General features: G+C 40.1%; 1 protein-coding gene across 1 annotated transcript in view; it reads left to right on the forward strand.

Moving 5' to 3' along the window:
• The first annotated feature begins 1,227 nt into the window (after positions 1-1,227).
• The window catches only part of LOC104962976 (protocadherin-15-like), a 44,027-nt gene continuing 33,709 nt past the window's right edge, over positions 1,228-11,545 (forward strand). Inside the window, exons 1-4 of the mRNA XM_010791510.1 lie at positions 1,228-1,302; positions 4,346-4,455; positions 5,699-5,839; positions 8,146-8,273. Of these exons, the coding sequence (XP_010789812.1) occupies positions 1,253-1,302; positions 4,346-4,455; positions 5,699-5,839; positions 8,146-8,273 (429 nt within the window). The 5' untranslated portion in view covers positions 1,228-1,252. The remainder of the gene's footprint in view (positions 1,303-4,345; positions 4,456-5,698; positions 5,840-8,145; positions 8,274-11,545) is intronic.

Raw genomic sequence — 11,545 nt, forward strand, 5'->3', positions numbered from 1 at the left:
CACAAAGTCGATCAAACGTGACTGTCGTGTAGAACAAAAAAACACCTCCTTAGAGAAACCATTGCTAGACGCCAACCGAAATAAAGCACCGAGGGTATTAGTAGTTGGCCGTGAAAAAAAGATACAAACAAATAAAAAAAGAGAAAGGACATAAAGATGATGATGTATCCTACATATCTGAAAGAGACTGGCTAAAAAGCGGGAAAGCATAATAAGTGAGACGAAGAAATGACAGTGGATATAAGAAAGAATCAAACATCTATCATTATCCATTCACACTCCTGCAGCCCTGTTAGGGTAGATTTACCAAGGCATACATTCAGTCTGTTCAGCTGTGTTTAAACGCCTGTGTAGTGTCTATATATGAAAATCACTACCAAGATTTTTTCTTGGGTGGTAGTGGCTCAGCACGGATAATGGTCGTCCACCAATGGGAAGTCGAGGTTTAATCTCCAGCCCCTGCAGTCGACATGTTGAAGTGTCCTCAGGCAAGATACTGAACCCTAAATGGCTCCCGATGGCATGGCAAATGGTGTATCAATGTGTGTAAATGCTTTTGAATGTGTGTGGATGTTTCCCTGAGCAGGTGGCACCTTGTGTGGCATCCTCTGCTTCAGTCTGAATAGTTGAATTCTGACTTGTGTATGCAAAACTACTTTGAGGAGTCGCAAAGACTGGGAAAATGCTATATAAATGATGTTTATTTAACATTTTCCATTCACACCGTCTCAAAAATGCCATCGCCAAAAAGTAGAACTGTCATTCTTTATGGTAAAGAGTGGGATTTAGGGTTCTTATTAGAGCTATTGTATTACAGTTAGAATAAGCCGGCAATAAAAGTCACTACAATGGCACCCACAAGTATATAAAGAAGCACATTTGTGTGCTTGTGTGTCAGTTTCTGTTATCAGTGTGAGCCCAGCTTGCTGTATTAAGGACAGAATGATTAGAGAGGACAGGAGGCGGGATAAGGGCCCGATAATGAGCTGTGTGTGCATGTGTGTGTTTATCTGGATTATGCCATTCACTTCTCATGTGCGGGGTGTATCTGTATGCCAGTGAATGCGTTTTGACGTAGATGTGGGATGCTATCATTGTGTGTGTGTGTGAGTGTACGTGTGTGTACGTGTGTGTGTGTGTGTGTGCACGTGTGTGGGCATCCTTTCAATTGTGCTTCTTCACCCCTGTCAAACAGCCATTGTGGAGAGAGGGATGGAGGAATGGATAACAATTGTAGTCGAGGTCTGTTGGGATGTTGGCTGGAAGCAGCAGCCGGGGGGGAAGAGAGTGTGGGGGAACGAGGTAAAATATGGCGTTAAGAGGACATTTGGATGCATAATAAAAAATGCAGGTGGACATGGATGTAGGTGTAAGAGGGGAAATAGGCATTTTAGTGTGGAAGAACTTGAAGTAGGTGGATTTAAGAGAAAGAGGACAATTACATAAGAGGCAGAAAGGGCCAAATACTTCAGCAAAAGCAGAGGTATAAAAAATGTTTATGTGTATAAGTTATTACTATAAAACAAGCCCAAATGTATTGAAGGCCTATATTTGTGTTGCTGCTGCCGTGCATAACTGCAGACTTGTGGTTTTCTCATTTTCTGTTCCGGTGCACAATATGAATGACCATGGAAACACACTCATTTGCATTTTTGGTGAGTTCAGAAAAAGCTTGTTCCTTGAATCCTATGATAGCTCCATTCTGTATAATTTGATAGGTACATGGATGTGAATAAAAAACGTTTCTGTTTGTAATCATTAATGTCAGGTTTGGCTCTTTGCTGATAACAAAATAAAGTTCGGCAAGGGAATGGTTTTAACCCTTTTTGCTCTTTTCCTCTATCCCCTCAACCACAATATAGTCTAAGGCAAATTACTGTCGTGCACTTTAGTCTGTATTTTCATATTGTGATCAGTTGAGAAGATATTTATTAAAAGGAAAAATTGAAGAAACATTTCAGTGCACTCACGATGACAGAAACTAATGATTATTAAATGTTAAATACATGTTTTTAAAGGTTGGACAACAAATAAGGAGCATTTCTTTTTTTAGTATTATTTGTATTTGCTCTGGCTGCTGGTCTCTTTCTAACAAAACGGATGTCCTTTAAGCCTGATCCAGCAGGGCCAGTTATTTATGTTTGACACAATAAAAATAAATAAAAACAATCACGCAAATAACTATGCAATTATGGCAGAAATTGACCACCAAAAAACGTTCTACAGTGTATGTATAAAACATTGCTTCACAAGCCTTTTTCTAAGAAGACATTGTGCCATGCCACAGTAGGAAAGGCAGAGGTGTACATTATTGAATTGATGGTGGCTTGAGGGTCCTGGTGTGCATGCTCCTCCACCGTCACTGCTGACTGGGACACTAGTTAATGTTATTTGTAACATCTGTGCTTGTACTGCAACGCACCTCAAAGTGTCTGCTGTGTAAATGGCCTTCTGCTGTTATTTAAACTTCCTGAAGTTGCATTGCCAAAAGAAAATCTCGATTTATTCAATAAACTTTAGGTTTATTACTGTACTTGCTGTTGTGGGCGTTTGGGAACAGGTGGTTGGAGGTGCAATGAGCTAGAATACACACACACACACACACACACACACACACACACACACACACACACACACACACACACACACACACACACACACACACACACACACACACACACACACACACACACACACTCGCCTCCCAACAGTCCCATTTATCACGTTGTGATTACTTGATAGCCAAGCCAGTTGGTAGCCCATGTTATAATGTTTAGCCAGCTGTGACAGTTGGCCTAATGACTGTTTGGGGTTTATTAAATTGAGCGAAATCTGCTGGAAATGTGAGACTTGCCAGATTCTGAGAAAATCTATCAGGGTTGCAAGCAGGGAAAACAACCCACCACATGCAACGAGACGCAGGTGGACAAAAACAAGGCCTCTGGAAGTTGTTGATGTTGTAATTTAACTGCCCGGCTCAGGCCAGTAACAAGGCCTGTCAGACCCCCTGTTTTTTTTACAAATATACAGGATAACACAATGTTTTAACATCACATATCACAATCACAATGTGCACCAGATAATACATTGAGTGTTTTGGTTGCGCAGTGTGGGCACACCCACACTTTCTTCAATTAATTATTGAAAAGACAGCCACAGCCAATGTTTTTTTTGAGAGGGAGAAAGTGGGAGCAGAGCAAGAAAACTCAATGCGTGCAGCTCTATGGTGAAGTAAGATGTTGGCCGGACACCTACATACTGTAAACACATGTATAGGAATCACTGCTCTATGTCCAAGTCTTTTTATCTTAATACCAGATATTCTCTCTCTCTCTGTTTAACGCCATTGGATGAATGATTTTCAGTAGATTTCACAAAACGAACATGTATAGCAAATACCCAACCAAGTAAAGTTTGTGTGTGAAACACTGCCCTCAAAAGACCAACGCTGCGAGCTGTGTGTTTTACAACTTCAGTGATGTATGGTTGTTATGGGTGGAAACACTTTGTTGACAACACACTAGTTGATCAACAGACAACTGTTACTATTTATCTTATCGACTTATTTCTATATATCTTTTAACAAGCACACATCAGAAATTCTCTGTTCTCAGTTTCTCAAATGGGAGGATTTTCAGTTTTTCTCTTTTCCAAGAAAAACAGTCAATGATATCTTCATTTCATATGCTATTTGAAGGTGTCCTGTTGGGTTCATGAAAAATTATGGTGGGCTGTTCTTTACTTTCTCTTCTGACATTTAACAATCAGCAGATTGACAGTTGCAGCCCTAATTATTGAAAATGATTGCAACATTTGCCCAAGATAACCCTATATTCATAAAGTTATTTTGTACTTTTAAACGGGACTCATTTCATGCCAGTTTGTCGCAGTGCGTTTTCCGTGTTAGAGACTGATTTGACCACCTGAATGTCCTGATGTAAGACTGACATTCATCATACTGTAATTGACAGATGATTGCTCAACAGCAGTGCATTGATGATCAGTGCTGTCAGAAATTATATGTATACTTTCATATTATTAAATGATGTGTTCAAATGATTTATCTCCGCCACAAGAACAACTTCCTGCCTGATTGCTAGTATGCCCAAAGTGGCTCTTTGAGTGTCAACTTTGTTTACAGAGTTTACGCTTTATCTTTCGGGAAAAGCTGAGGTACATAAGCTGTCTGGCAATAAAAAAAAGGGGAATGTATTTGACGGATATAACTCTCAGTTGTACATAACTTGCCAAATTGCAGTCGACCCTTGAGAGCAAGTGGCCCCCGCATTCATATACATATTTAATATTTGTATCCATTGATATTGATTGACTGTTCCTTTCCCAGGTTTCTACCAGTGAGCGAGGAGACTGCCGTAGGAACCCCGGTGGGAGCCATCATGGCCGCTGCTGTCAATCAAACTATCGTCTACTCCATCACCGACGGCAACCAGGGAGGTGAGCAGACTTTGAGAAGGGCCTGTTTTGGGCTGCAGTTGGCTGAATTCACTGCAGATAAAGTTACTGGTTCACTTACCATAGCAAGTTATTTATGACTGCGAGTCATGACTGTGTTTGTATAAGTTTATGAATAACAATCTTTGTAAACCTTTTCTGGTATATAATAACAATAATTTAACAGCTTTACGTGCATCATTGCCACCATCACTACTGGAGAAGGCCAACTTTGACTTTGTCGACACAACCTGATCAAATTCATACAAGTATTAAATTGCATATTCATTTGATCAGATTTTGGAACCCTTTAATTGTCAAGTCTGGCCATGGTTTAGTCAGTTGGTCGTGTACTTAAGCTTCCTATATGTAAAGTTGCAATACACCACTTTTCAACTTCCTAGTGTTTCCAATTGGTGTTATTGTTGGCGCCACTGTTTCAAAGTCAACCGGATCGCTTTCCATTTATCCTCAGAGCTTGCAACTAGCGACAAATTCAGCCTTTTTCACATCATTAGGGAAAAGCAGGGAAATATGCTGTATTCTGATTCATTCCCAAGGCTCCTCCGAGTCCACAGATGTTCTGCTAACAGTACAGGGTCTGTGCAGGCAGTATGTCTCCCGCTGAGAGGAGGCTGTGGCGCAGTGGGCTAGTGTGTTGGTGTTCGGATCAGGGGAGCACAGGTTCAAACCCGACTGCAGTCAGCATGTCGTTGTATCCCTGGGCAAGACACTTCACCCCAAATTGCTCCTGTGGGGATTGCCCACAGTATTGAGTATGTAAGTCGCTTTGGATAAAAGTGTCTAACAAGTGACATGTAATGAAATGTAATGAGACCGAAACAACCACCAGCTTTATGCAAATCATGAGCAATGATCATCTGGAGACTTTTAGCTACTTTTGAGCTAATGCTAGACTCTTTCATTGAAAAAGAAAGCAACTCTGGAGGAGGAGATAGCCTCTGAATCCTTAATGTTCCCGGGGTATTGTGGAGAGCGAGGCTTTTAGGGAAACTGGTTTTAAGGCAGAGGGTGCTCATTTCTCTATGCTCATTACATTGTGCAATCAACGTTGACTTATACTGATGAGTGAAAGCTGAAATCTATTTCCAATTAAAAAAATTGTTGAAAGTTCTGTGAAAACACCTTCTTTTTAAAACTTTCCTTTAAACTAACTTACTACCAAACTGTTTTATTATATGTTTTGCTCTGTTTCTCCCTCTCCTGCTGTCTTTCTTTATCTCAGGTATGTTCGCATTAAATGAAACAACAGGAATGATTTCAACAGCCAAGCACCTGGACTACGAGGCCAACTCCAGCTACATCCTGAAGGTGGAAGCAGACTCAATGAGAGTGGTGTCCTCCAACCTCAGGGTCCCCTCTAAGAGTGAGTGCACGGTTGTGTTTGGGATCTCTCCTCCTCTAAGATTACACGACTAACTTTTGACATCGGGTTGCATCACCGCAGTCATCACAAGTTTTCTTCTCTCGAATTATCATTTCACTCACACTTTCTTTCTCTCTAAAGCTGTCTCTCATGTTCTCTACGTTTGACCTCTTCACCTTTTCTATACAGTTATTCGTCTTCGAAGACATGTTTCATTTGGCCTTGGCTGCTGCTGCTGTTACCTTTCACTAATCCCTTTCCTCTTTCTCAGTTGTCTATTGAACCTGAAGGCTGAACCAGATTGTTGTCTGTACGATTGCTTGCTGTTTAAAATGCTTTCTCATTGCCTATCAAATGCTGATATGCAATTATGCAACTGTCCACAATGCACTGATGAAAAGTGACCAAATAAAGTTGGTGTACAGTTTGGAAAAATGTAGATTTTAATCTGAAAAGTAGTTAGTGCTACCAAGAATCATTTCCAAATATGAGGACAGGGTCAGGTCAGTGTTAAGTTGTACAGAACATGCCGTAATCCTAAAACAGCACTAAGCCTTTTATATTTCTCTCACTTGGTACTTTTACTTTTCAATCCCTCCAATAATTAAATTTGATTTGAAGCTACTAAAAAAGGTTTTCACGGTTTTAATTGAAATTAAAGTGAGAAAGCTCTAATTAGTGCCTCATTCTTTCTTGTTTCTTTCTTATTTTAACTTTCTGTATCTGCTGGTTTCTCTCTTTTTTGTATTTCTTACTTACGTAAGATGTACCCTCATTCTTCCTAATTGATGCTCAACTCCCCAGGTTTCTTATGTTTACTTTAATTAAAGTGTTTACCACATGCCATTGTCATTTCAACACACTGTTGGAATTTAATTTTTAGGAAGTATTAAAACTGCAGATCAATGTGGTCATTAACAAAAGCAATTGTTTTTGGTGCGCATGTTAATCAAGCAGCAAATCAATAATGTTCTAACTGTGTTAATCCGGGTTCCTTACTCGAATCCTAAATAGACGTTTTGTTTTTTTGTCTTAATGGCTTTTTGATGGCTTTTGCTTACGCTGGTTTGTTTGCATAGTTCCATTTATTCAACATTGTTTTTGAAATGAGTTCTGTCTTTGATGAGTAACAGTTTGCATTTCACAATCCTGGGATTTGTATTTCCATTTTGGCACATGATTTCCACCCTTTTACACAGTTTGGTTGATGTATGATTGTAGTTTTACGTGGGTGTGATTCACAATTCCCTGTTTTTGGACAGATAAGACTGAATGTGAGTCAGTCTAAGTTGCTGAATATGAATGACACAGGCTCCTTGCCAAAATGTTCTGTACTGAATGTGCAGTTAAATTACAGTAATGTTGAAATCTATCATTTAAAATGGATTTACCATACAGTTTGTTTGAGTGTATACATCAAAATACAAGTGTAATAGTTGCAACCTTTGATTTTGAAACTTGCCACATACTTTTTTTAGACCATTCTTAAATACGTTTTACTTGGTAAGACCACGATGTTGTCAACGGTCATGACCAGTGAAGTTGCCCGATGTGTTTATCTCAAAAATGGGATCATGGTTCAGAGCAGGGTCACCTCCGCTGCAGCATCCTGTTCTTTATTTTCTCCACAGCACATTTTCAGTATTTCTCTTCTATCAGCTGTTAAAATGAAGCAAACAATCCTTCAGTCGTTTCTCAAACACTCTCCCCTGTTAAAGACTAACCCTAAGCATGCTGTTTTCAAAACATTATCTTTGACTGCTGCTTATTACTATTTTAATCTTGGAGATAATTGATATTTTAAACCAGGTTTTCAGTGCGTTTGCTTTAACTATCCATGACCTGTCTGTCTTTGTTTTGTTAAAACATTGCTGATCATTTCATGGAAATGTGTTTTAACTTTGGCTGCAGATATTCCACTAGGAGAGACTGCTCAATCATTGTCAGACCAATGTTACACTTGCCAACCTCTAATACCTATATAACAGGTAAGCAACAGCAGTGCCAATTTAGATAAGTAGTGTCTATATCACCTACAAGCAAAGATAGCAACAGCTGCTGCAATAATTATAGGTGTGACACCAGCAGGCAATGCAAAAGCTAGCAGCTTTTAATGTCCTCGCTGCGATGAGGCACAGGTTTGGTTGATGTTGGCTACAGGTGATTCTGTGTTGTCCATCGAAATTCATTTCCAACTTGATTGATGTTTTTCCCAAATACTGAACAACACGCTTGTTATACTCTTTCCTATGCTAGATGCAAACGTGTATCATAATGTTTAATTATTATGTTTTGTTGTCTCCTAGCCAACACAGCTAGAGTGGTAATCGACATCCAGGATGAGAACGACCACCCGCCGTTTTTCTCCAGACCTCTTTACATCGGAGGGGTCGCTGAAGATGCAAAAACGTTCACCTCCGTGTTGAAAGTACAGGTACAGAAATCACACACATCAAATCAAACCGCAGGGGGAGGTTAAAGTGTAGGAACATGTGGAAATATAATATTAATAATGAAGCAAAGCCTACTTGCTATGGTTTCAGTCGTCGCCACTGCTATTCAAATAGTCTTTCATAAGATCCAACTTTAGCATCCACCTTAAGGATGAGTCCCTGCTGTGGCTGAGATTATGTTTTCTTTGTGAGGAGCAATAATGTAAGGGCTGAGATGGCAAACAATCCATATGCACACATTCTGCTGTACATTAATACAATCATCTGTTCCAAGCTTACTTTATTACAATTCTTTAGGCTTCAGTTTGTAATATTGTTGCATGGATAGCTTTGAATACGCACTTGTGTCACCAGTTCCTACCTAAAATAATACCCCTTATTTTAATGTGAGACTCAAAATATTACGACGTGGACAGAAAAGTAGCCTTGACAGCTTTCACCTTTATTTAGCTCAGTGTTAATGTGCTCACAGTGCCAGTGAGGATTTGCGTGCTTGTTTACTTTAAATGAAGATAATATTCAGTCCGGTGAGAAACAAAATAAACTGCTACGATTATTCTCTGTTTCTCTCCCTCGACATCCACCTCTATCTCTGTGAGTTGACACATCTCTTTGTGTCTCTGTCTACTTCACCTAACTCTGGAGGATTTCATATCATTGTAAACAAGTTGAGCGACTCTCGTATCATTAAAATGCCTTTTAGGGCCCAAAATGGGTCATAGAGATCTCAGCCTCTATCTGAGAAGAAGCAATATGTTTTAATGAGCCCGGATGCCACAAGAGACTCCTGCGGGTTCTCCGGGAGAAAAAGTAGGCTCCATTGTATTTTATTACAGTTTTTAAGATCATTCTTAGATATGCCTGCTTCATTAGATCACACAGCGTGGGAGTGAAAGGGAAGATGAGAGAGTAAGGGAGTGAAAGCAACAAAGACAGTAGAGAAGGTGCTTTTTATCACTCGTATCGAATTATTTTTCGCAATACCTGAGGGCGGTGTGGTTTTGAATACGGATCGTCAGAGTCAAAGCTGGAGCTGGTTTACAGTAACATGCTCTAAAGTCATCTGACCTCTTTAAATACTTGAACTGACTGACAGGGAACACTAATAGCCTGCTAGTCGTCTCCATCACCACGGGGAGAGGCGGTAGATCTGGAGATTCGAAGGAAAAGCAAAGATAGATGGTTCGATAAAGAGAACTGACATCCTGCTGCGAGACAAACGGACTGGACAGGAGAAGACATGCATGATTCATGGGTGGATGGATAGGTGGATCGAGTTGAGGGGGGGGGTCGGGCTGGAGAGATGGACAGGGAAGCTCGCGGCACATTTGCTAACTTTCCGATGAAAGCGTGATTGAGACAAGAGGCGGAGGGAAAGTTTGAGCAATGTGCGTTTTCACTCAAGTATGGCTAATTCCATCACATCTGTCATGTGTCATATTGTGTGAGTGAGTGTGTATACCAAGAGGCTACAGTTGTAACCTGTGTGTATTGCTTCAACGCGTTTGAGTATGCTTCAGTCTTTTGTCCCCAGAGGCTGCAAGAACACACATATTGATCAGATTGCAGATTGATCCCACATTGGCAAACCTACTGAGGACCTCCCAAGAGTCTTTTGTTCCTCAAAAACCAATATTTCACATTTTCTTCCCAAGAATTGTGTCACTTCTCCCACCACGACGAATGCAAATGCAAGGATGTGCCCTTTAATCTTTCTCCAGCCTTTCCCTTACTCTTTTAAAAACGAATTTCAAACTTTCCTTTTCAGTGTGTGTCCATACCACAAAAAGCCCTGGGATTAAACAAAATTCAAGCAGCTGCATTTCTATAGGAGTGTTGCTCGAGGCTCTATAATACAACCCAGGAACTCAAGTTTAAATAATGCATCAGTTTGAAATGACAAAACGCCACAGCAGCAGAAATGATCCTGGAGCTTTCTGAGAAATTACCCAAGCATGAATCATTTTATACTCCATCATGGTCAACCCAAAGTGAAATAGTAGGAATATGAAAATCATGTCACAAAATAACTGGAATGGGATAAGTGCTCTTATCCATTCTCTTATTCGTGATTCAAATGTTTTCATTGTTGATGATTTTTGCAGCAACATGTGAGCAATTGTTTGCCTTTCCATCCATTGTTTGCCACAGCTGTGCCTTGGACATTAATGGAAGCATTTACTTACTTCAGTGTCTCACCAAAAATGCAGTCATCTTGTAAAAAAGCTTTCACATGAGAGGTGACTCATACTCATGTTTTAGTGGATTTCTTTTCAAAAAGGGCTAAACATTAGATGAGGAAGGCTTTGAAAGGACTGACATGTTTGCTTTGCACTTGCTTTCTTCTTGTAAGTGCTTTGTCAATATATATATTTGTTGAGGACACTGTCACTCAGCGCACATCATGGAGAAGAAAGACACAATTAGAGTGCTGCTTGTTAAAGGTTTTCTTTTTCTCAAAATTATAGCACTCATTTTTTCACTTAATCCTGCTTAGAGTTTGAATGCATGTGGATTTGGGACACTCTCGCTAGGTGCTATAGAAAAATAATCAGGTCTGTACTCCACACCTGTGCTATTTCAGTTCAAACAGGTGGTTGATATTATTGATGTATTGCTGAAAAGTTATCCTAACTGTGCCTCTCACCACTGCAAGTTACACGACGACAAATACATCTGTACATCTATTCTCAGTCCTCCCTTATTCCCTCGCCTTTTTACATGTATGCCTCCATATTTCCTTTATTTCTTCTTCTCTTTCCTGCTTCCACTTTCTCATTCCCTTGCCACAAAAAAATAATACATTTTTTGTTTCTTGCTGTTATAGCATTACCTTTGATGTGGTGGTTGTCTCACTGCAAAATCTGTAGTCTATACTGCCAGCCCTTCTTGTAAAGACCCGGCAATAAATCAATGCCTGTCTGAGTGTGTGTCTGGACGTGTGTGTGAGGTTTGTGTGGTGTGTGTGTGTGAATGAGGGAGAGTCTTGATAGTTAGCCAGAATGACAGAGCAGATGAATAGACCTGCATGCAGCACAAAGCTCCATTTTACCCCCTACTGGTGATTGACTGTGCTACATCAAGCAACAAACAGCAGGTGTATCCAAGAGAATAAAAGAAATCCGGAAAAAAGCAACATTATATAATATATAGGGATGGGTACCGAGCCCCGGTATTAAACGGGCCCCGGGGCTGAATTATTAAAGACCGTGGTACCGTTAAGCTCCGACGTTATCGGTCTTTTTATCGGTAC

This window comes from Notothenia coriiceps, unplaced genomic scaffold, assembly GCF_000735185.1.
Source record: "Notothenia coriiceps isolate Sejong01 unplaced genomic scaffold, NC01 NC01_scaffold00001630, whole genome shotgun sequence".
NCBI classification, from domain to species: Eukaryota; Metazoa; Chordata; class Actinopteri; order Perciformes; family Nototheniidae; genus Notothenia; species Notothenia coriiceps.